Source organism: Eumetopias jubatus, unplaced genomic scaffold (assembly GCF_037043125.1).
Source record: "Eumetopias jubatus isolate StellerSeaLion01/CBP00866 unplaced genomic scaffold, mEumJub1_p1.0 scaffold_13, whole genome shotgun sequence".
In the NCBI taxonomy this organism is placed as follows: Eukaryota; Metazoa; Chordata; class Mammalia; order Carnivora; family Otariidae; genus Eumetopias; species Eumetopias jubatus.
The window spans coordinates 14178879-14188340 of record NW_028274819.1 but is presented as its reverse complement, the minus strand read 5'-3'; the positions used below and the strand labels follow the sequence as shown (position 1 = coordinate 14188340).

Sequence of the window (9462 nt, the reverse complement as noted above, 5' to 3'; positions counted from 1 at the left end):
TCTCTTTCTCTCTTTCTTTCTTCTTTCTCACCTGGATTCCATGGTCAACATTCTTTAACTACTAATTTAGAATCTCTGAGTGTACAGTTCAGGCATCTATGCATTGTTTACAATTTTAAAAATTTAAGTACATAACTAGGTACTAATATATAGATTAGTATATGGGATCCCCAAGAGAACACAAAACCATACACAATGCAAAATGTTTGACATTTATTTCTGCCAGATCTCTAATATTCTAATGTTGTACTATATAAAATATGACAGTCTTCTGTACACTGCATTATATCTCCTGTCGATACTTTCTTTTCACGTATTTTTATTGTAGCTCCTCAAACTGCCAATGAACTTAAATATATCTCTTGTACCACTTAGATGTATAGCACTTTAAAAGTTAAATAAGGGGGTGCCTGGGTGGCTCAGAGGGTTAAGCGTCTGCCTTCGGCTCAGGTCATGATCTCCAGGTCCTGGGATCGAGCCCTGCATCGGGCTCCCCGGCTGGCTCAGCGGGGAGCCTGCTTCTCCCTCTCCCTCTGCCTCTCCCTGCTTATGTGCTCTCTCTCACTCTCTCTCTCTCTCTCAAATGAATAAATAAAATCTTAAAAAATAAAATAAAAATTTGAAAAAATAAATAAATAAAAGTTAAATAAGTATGGTAAGATTTATTAAGTGATTTTGAAGTGTGTTCTAGGTTATGCTTTCATATTATTCATTATGTACATGCTTACAGAATTTTGAAAGACGTAAACAGGTGTTAGTCCCAGGAAGAGGAAGCTGGATTTTCAGAGAATTTAAGTCATCAGCCCAATGGCACATAATTATTTAGTATCAGAACCAGGATTATGTCATGTTGTTTTAGATTTCTTTTCCAGCTCTATGCATTTTTTTTTTTTTCCCACTGAGGATCAGGTTATTCCAGAGGCCAAAGTGCATCATATAACCATTGTTCTCATGTAGTTAATTACTCTGGAACTAGTCACCTGTTCATTATGGAAAAAAAAATAAGTCATCTTGTTACTTTTCTGTCCCAGAAGAGTTTATTGTGTTTTGTCCTTGTGGCATTGTTGTGGACTTCAAGAAGACCTTGATAATCTGGCATACAAGTCCAAATGCTTAATATTTATAGTGTGCCTTAACTGAGCGAGCAGTTCATTTCCACAGGTAAGAGGAAAGGATTTCCATCACTTACAAAATATTTTAGAAGCTATGACCTTAAATCTCAAACTAGATTCTACATTTTAAGTTTAGATCTAAGATAGAAATTTCTGGTCAACTCACTGTTGAATTAAAAATTGAATGAGGGTATTCCAGGGAACATAGTAGGGGAAATAGGAAACACTTCCCTTATATTTAGGTCACTAGAGCTATAAATGAGAAAATTGCTTCAATTTATTTGATGGAAAGTAACAGTGAGAATGAGGATAGTAGAAAAAAAATGGCTGTATTTAAAATTTAGGAAAACTATTAAGTAGAAAAATTATCAACCAGCCATTGAGTATATGTCATTTTGGGATCATAAATCAACTTAAAATTTATTTTACTAGTTAGTTAATTGATCTACAAGCTACTGCAGGTTTTTATTTTGTGTGTTTTAATATTGTAGTGTACTTAAGCCTGATGGCTTCCTAAAGAAATTCAAGTATACGTAGATGTTATATTGTATTGATTCTAGGGGATAACATTTCCAGAATAGGGCATGTCACAATGAGTCTGCAATTTGGACAAGTGGAAGTAGCTTAAAATGTGTGACAGTACCTGGTGCCATCTGATCATCCCAAAGGCAACTCCATTCCCCAAGGATAGGTGCTTCCCCTGCTCCCCAGCAACGACATCTGGGCAACGGCCATTAAGCTGCATTAGTAAAGATGCTCCAGGAGTGTGGTCCAGCCAAGGCTCTTTCCAGCTCTAAATACTAGTGATGCCACCATCTTCTTGTGCTGTAGACTAAACCACAACCTCTAAACTCCGTGTGGCATTGCCTTACCCAGAAGTTATGTTTCCTTTCATGGTCTGTCCTGGCAAGAGACGCCTCTTGAATCAGGAGATTAATATGGTTCTTCAGGAAAGGACCTAGGTGAACTGGGGTTATTACCACAGGCAGTGGCCTTGGTTCACCAAATTTGTCTCTGTTTTGAAGGGGCTTGGTCCAGAGTGACTTGCTAATTTACTCTTAACTGCCTTGTGTGGTGATGGGTAAGTATACTCCAAACACTCAATGCAAGTGTCCACTGGGTAGATTTAGCAGCCCTTCCCCCACTACTGAGTGTGAAGGCAGGCTTGATTCAAAACTTCCTTACCCTCCCTACCCAGAGAACTCTCTGACTTCTAGGAGGAAAAGTCAGAAATACCTTATCTTTGGTTTTGTGACTCCCACTTTTGGTGTAACTTGAGAGGCAGCAGGCTGCAGGCTAGGCTGGCAGAAAAGCTCAGTGGCCTAGTCTGGTAGTCCTGCGGAGAACTTGGAAAACCTGTACCCATACTGGATTGTGGTTTAATGGATAATGGATAAAGGCTGCATTTTCCCATGTGAGAAGGATCCTAACAAAAACGCCTGTTTTTTTAAGTTCCTGGAGGTCTTAAATGTTCAGAATCCCCAACGATAGACATTTATTTCCCTATGGGAGTGGAACCGTAACCTCACTCAGTCACATTGTAGGGGCCGGTATAGCTGTGGAATTTTCTTAGAAACGCAAGCTTCCAAAAACACCTATGTAGTTAAAGCTGGGAAGAAAGCAGATAAGAATAAAATCAAATTTATTTTTTTATATTCATTAATAAATGTTGTTGTGCCTGGAAATGATCGATCATATAACATGTCAGGGGTTTGTTTTGTTTTGCTCTTTGTCATCTATTGTGTTATTTATATTTCCAAAAAGCTGAATAAATACAATTTTTATTTAAAAAAAAAACAAATGTGTGACAGAGACACCTGGACTTTAATCCTGCCTCTGTTAGTAATTTACTGTGTGAGTTGAGTTAAGTTACAGCTCTAGTTGGTTCTCAGTGATCTCATTTATAAAAGGATCCGAATTATTTAGTTTTAGGTTGCACAAGATGAAATACACAAAATTCCTAAACTCTCATGGCCACTTTATAATTTGTGGTAGTTGCCATAATAGCTTGCTTTCTTCTCAAGCTTAGTGTTTGTAGTAGAGTTCTCATGGGTGACCATATGGTCTATTTCTAACTGTGTTAGAGTTGAGGAACTCATTTGATTTTAGTTTGGGATCTGTATTTTTGCCTTTCAAACTTTTGTATCTCAAAGCAAAATCAGCTAGATGTAAAAACAATCAGTTCTAATTTCTTTAAATATTAGTTGACAGAAATGCCTGTTTGAAGAGCCATCTTGAGTGAAGTAAATGAGCCTCATATTTTGTGTCCACATAATTTCTCTAATGGGGCATTATTTGGAATAAAATTTACCTTCATTCATAAACTACCTTCTTGCCCTACACATATGATCAGATATTAAGAGTTATGAGAAATTATTATGGATAAAATTATGAGGGGGATTTAAATAAACATAGTATTATTTTATTGACATGCTCAAAGCCAGAATGCAGTGACAGAGATGCATTTTTAAAATGTCTGATACCATAGAATATTGGAATTCACTGGGTTTAGTTTCATGAGAATGGTATTTTAATATGTGTCATATAACACACATATGCATAATAAAAGAAGAAACACTTGGGATCCTTTCATTGCTCAATGCTTTGATGAAAAATTGATTTTATAACTCCCTATTTATTTTGCTGTAGTTAAATAAAATTTGGAAGTCCTATATCATATGTATGCATCCCTCACATATAACAAACACTTTACTAAAACATATTTCAGTGCATCTCATATATAAGCACTCTGCAGTCATATGGTGTTCATGTAGCTGAACAAAACATGCACAAAAATTTTGGTTAATCTTAATTATTCTTTGGTTAGGGGGATAAAGTTACTATTCCCAGGTCATACTAGGTGCTAAATCTGGGAGTTTAATCCAGGGTTTTAGAGTCCAAGTATAATGTTCTTTGTCTTCCACAGGTGTGCTACCTCAGACACATCAATTAAGGTTAGAATTGTATTGAAGCTGGAATTTCCCATGTGTATGTCAGTCAACATGAATTTTTAATGGATTCCTTTAGTAGACCACTTATTAGTCCATTTTTCAAAATTTGCTTGCATATTTCAATTTCTTTTCACTCTGCTTCTTTCTATCCGCTTAATTCCTATTTTGTATCTGATTCTCCTTAGTAAATATTTTTGTATGTAATACATGGATTCTGGAAAAAAAAAGAGAGAAAGAGAGAGAAAACAAAATTTTTTTAAACATAAATGTATTTTTTATGGTCAAACAATACATTAATACATTTTAATGTTGCTAACTGATGGTTTTATGCTGGTTTATTCACATAACCAAACTAAGCTAAAATTTTTTATAAAGCATTTGTGTGTGTGTGTGTGTTCTTCTTGAGAAATGTATGAATTATCTGAATTAACACAAAAGTCACTATTTAGCTTAATTACATTTTTTTTTTTTGCTTTGTAATTCTCTAAGGGTCACAAAAACATTTTTTTTTTTTTTGGTTTCATAATCCCACATTTAAAAAGATATTTATTCTACATATTGAGAAAATTTTCCACATGAATCTGGGAGGGATTTTTGGGGGAAAATAAAGAAATGTGGATTTCTTTTCCTTCTAATAATAGTTTTAAGCTGATTTGCTCATTCTCTCCTTGATGTATGGATGTCTCGATATAATAAAAATAGTGTGTTTAATGTTAGCAATATAAATCATTGCTACTCACTGAATTCAACCAAGTCCTATGCACCACAGATTTTTCACTCCTTTATAAATGTTGGTCTATGACATGCTGAGGAAAAGCAGGAGTCGACATGCTAAAGTCTTGCTTTAAATATGGTAGGTGCAATATTTAATTATGTTTCAGGAACGGAGGCTTTCAGGCCAGATACTGGTGACTCCTCAACATTCTGTTATGCACTTTCTTTTCTACATGCTCCACTGAGTAAGAAACAATCTGACAGTACAGAAAGATGGAGTAATAATAAAACACTATGTTGTGGCTTATGAAATGATTTTATTGTTTTAGCAATCACTTCTATAAGCAATTTTATTATCTATTATCAAGTGATATTTGTTTTATAGTAAACACAGAAACTCTATAACATAGTAAAGTAATGGCCGTGAATTATTTTTCAAAGAAATGTATCTTAAAATACACCCAAGGACTTTGCAGGGATAATGACTATACCTGCAGAGGAAAATCTTAAATTGGTGCTAAGTAAAAATTTGAAAAACAGTAAGAGTAAAATAAACAGGGACAATAATAAACAGGCCAAATGGGGCAACTTACTGTTATGTGTTTCAAGAAACAAGACTGGGAAAACAAACAAACAAACAAAAACATTGCTCTGTCTTTGTTTGCAAACAAGGTGCATCTAGTTCCATAAGGTCTTTGGTTCTGCCCATCACTGTTCTCTAGAAATACTAATGAAATGACATAATAGCCAGAAAACAGGACATAAAACAGTTTGGTTGGAAAAGCCTGCCCCATATGACAACTTGCAAAATAAGTCTATTTTCCTAGTAGGGGAAACTTAAAAATTAAATAATTTTCACATTGCTTTTGTCATGTAAACCCAATCCAATCTTGTGAGGTAAGTGTATTTGCTCTCATTCCACCAGTTGTGAACATTAAGGAAAGACATTCCATGTACACCATGAAGTATCTAGGATTAGCACTCAGATGCCTATTTTCTATTATATTTTTGTATTCAAAAATTCCTATATTTAAGTGTCTTTCTGAATGTTAAGATGATGTAATATGTAAACAAGAGGTATTAAATTTAACAGAAAATAAACTGGAAGTTCAACCACATAAAGTGCCACTACTTTTCACACAGCAAATTTAGCTGACAATGAAGTGAAATAATTTATTTAATCTGTTTGTACAGGGTAATGCATTCACTTGGACCCCACTTTTTCATCGCTGCCTATCTCTTCAGGACCAAAGGTATCCATACATCATTGTAAGAGACAGACATGAGGATATGATTGAGTAAATCATATATTCAAAAAAATATTGTCTTTAAAATCTATAAATAAAAACCGAAATGTCAGTGGTGCCATCAGATTTAGGCTTATGTAGGATTTGAATGGAAAATGTAACTGAAGTCACCACATTTATATTGATGGGCTTCACAGATGATTTTAAGCTGCAAGTTTTCCTATTTTTGCTATTTCTAGCAATCTATCTTTTTACTCTGGTAGGAAATTTGGGACTGGTTATATTAGTCATTGAGGATTCTCGGCTCCATAACCCCATGTACTATTTTCTGAGCATGTTATCATTCCTGGATGCCTGCTATTCTTCAGCTGTCACCCCAAAAATGTTAGTAAATTTCTTATCCGAAGATAAAACCATTTCATTCCTTGGATGTGCAGCAGAAATGTTCTTTTTTATTACTTTTGGGACCACGAAATGCTTTATTTTAGCTGCAATGCCATATGATCACTTCGAAGCAATCTACAACCCTCTCCTGTATTCAGTTAGAATGTCACCCAGAGTCTACGTGCCACTCATAATTTCCTGCTATGTTGCTGACATCCTACATGGTACTTTACACACTATGGCTACTTTTACTCTATCCTTCTGTGCATCCAATGAAATTAGGCATGTCTTTTGTGACATCCCTCCACTACTCGCCATTTCTTGTTCTGACACCCACACAAACCAGCTGCTAGTTTTCTACTTTGCCGGCTCTATTGAGATATCCACTATCCTGATAGTCTTGGTCTCTTATGGTTTCATTCTGTTGGCCATTCTGAGGATGCATTCTGCTGAAGGGAGGCAGAAAGTCTTTTCTACATGTGGCTCACACCTAACTGGAGCGTCAATTTTTCATGGTACGGTTCTCTTCATGTATGTGAGACCTAATTCCAGCTACATTTTGGATCATGATATGATAGTGTCAGTGTTTTACACAATTGTGATTCCCATGCTGAATCCCATCATCTATAGTTTGAGGAACAAAGATGTGAAAGACGCAATGAAAAGAGTATTTGGTAAAAACTGCTTTGCCAATAAAGTATACTTTTCACACTAAACATCAAATTGAAAGAAATTAAGACTGATGTAATTGTCTTCATATCAAAGAACTATGATTAAATTGTTTTGTTTTCATTTATTAGTGTCTTTCTATTCTTCTTGGACATTTTTAAAATAAAGATCAGAGTTAACTCACTGCCAATGGAGTTTTTAAACAAGCAGAAACTGTCATCGATTTGCTTCTCTGGACTGAATAAAGGAAAACCCATTTAAGATGGAGTGAGGAGGCCAGCAGGAGGAGCATTACACTCTACCACTTGTGGTCAGCAACAGAACCAACAGGAAGAGATGTATCTTGTATTTCCAGCAGGAAGAATTCTATACTTTACTAACCACAGCAAGAGGAAGAAAGGTTTCCTCCTCCCCTGCAAACAGCCCAGCCAATGAAAGATTGTCACAACCCAGCCAATGAAAAACCACTGTACTTGGAACTCTCAATTTAATCCAATAGACTTTTGCTCATAACAGCCTTTCCCAACTCCCGTCTTCCTCTATAGAAGAGCAGCTCCTCTCCTTTGTTGTCTGGACTTGCCAATGTTTTAACCCTAGCCTGCATGGCCCAAAGTGCAATTCTCTGCTACTCTTGAATAAACCCATTTTGCCACTAAAATAACCGGCTGTTTTATTTTTAAGGTTAGCACTCCTTAATTATATGCACATAAACATGCACAAGCACACATGCTTATAAAATATATACGCCGATACTTGTATTGGTTTGCTAGGGCTGCCACAACAAAGTACCACAGGCAGGTTGGTTAAACAACAAAAATTTTATTTTCTCGCTGTTCTGGATACCAGAAACCTAAGGTCAAGTGGATGCCAGGGTTGATTTCTCCTGAGACCTCCCTCCTACATTTATAGATGATAGTCTTCATCCTTTGTCTTCAAGTGATCTTTTTTCTCATGTCAGTGTCTTAATCTCTTCTTCTTAAGAGGCTAAGTCATATTGGATACAACATCGTTTGAAGCTAGTTACTCCTCAAAAACCCTATCTCTATATACTGTTATATTCTGACGTATTAGGGGATAAGATTTCAGCATACAAATATTGGGTTTATTTACACCCACACATACACACTCGTGGAGTCCATATGCATGTAATCTTTACGTTTAATTGTATAGTATTATCTTTCATCTCCATATAACTCAAATTGGATAGGTACCCATAGTTGTAATTTTAAGTAAACATTATACTTATATCTGACTAGCTTGAGCAAATACCACCTCATTCATAGCAAAACCACAGATCACATAATCCCAATTCACTTTTCAAGGAGTCACTCGTACCCAACTCCTGATCAAACGCTCCGGTCTAACCTTGAATATGTGCGTTGGTAGCAGTGTGATCCCAGCCTCTGATTCTGGGACAACAGATCGTGTGTTCAAGTGCCTGGGGTCATTACTGTGCTCTTTGTGAGGATGCATTTCTCCCCCTTTTATTATGTCATACAGAGCATGGACATTAAATCCACTTTTACTTCCACATAGACCACAGAGACCAGGCTTTAGCAATAATCTAAATTATACTTAAAATCACAAAAAAACAAAAGACAAGCACAATTCAGGATAAGGAAAAAATAGCTAAACACAACTAAACCCCAACCCATCTTGACAGGTTTCTCTACAGTCTTGCTTGGTTCAAACTCAGCTTTGGCTCTGGTCTCCCTACCACCCTCTGATGCCCTTTCACGTGGCACCACTCCTCAGTGCCTAGACCTGAGAACCAAGGCACAGAAGAGAGTCTCTACTATACAGACCTTTAGCCCTGCTTTCAACAGGCCTTATTTGCACTGTAAGGATAGATCCCCTTCAAAGTTAATTATAGGCACACCTCAGAGACATTGCGGATTTAGTTCCAGACCACTGTAATGAAGTGAATATCACAAGTAAGCAAGTCAAATGAGTTTTTTGGGTTTTTTTTTTTCTTGGTTTCTCAGTGCGTATAAGAGTTATGTTTACACTATACTGTAGCTTAAGTGTACAATAACATTATGTCTAAAAAAACAATGTTCATACCTCAAGTTAAACATACTTTATTGCTAAAAAATGCTAACCATTATTTCAACTTTCAACAAGTTATAATCTTTTGGCTGGTGGAGCGTCTTGCCTCAGGGTTGATGGCTGCCCACTGATCAGGGTGGTGGCTGATGAAGGTGGGGGCGGCTGTGACAATATCTTAAAATAAGACAACAGCGAAGTTTGCTGCATTACTGACTCTTCCTTTCATGAACGATTTCCCTGTAGCAGGTAATGTTGTGTGATAGCATTTGACCCACAGTAAAAGTTTCCAAATTGGAGTTAATCCTCACAAAAACCTGCTGCTGCTTTATCACCTAA

The 9462-nt window shown here is 36.3% G+C and overlaps 1 protein-coding gene across 1 annotated transcript; it reads left to right on the top strand.

Moving 5' to 3' along the window:
• The first annotated feature begins 6115 nt into the window (after window positions 1-6115).
• On the top strand, window positions 6116-7123 carry LOC114215207 (olfactory receptor 5T9-like). Its single transcript, XM_088017484.1, has one exon. The coding sequence runs from the start codon at window positions 6173-6175 to the stop codon at window positions 7121-7123; it is 951 nt and encodes a 316-aa protein (XP_087873610.1). The 5' UTR covers window positions 6116-6172.
• Window positions 7124-9462: the final 2339 nt, after the last annotated feature.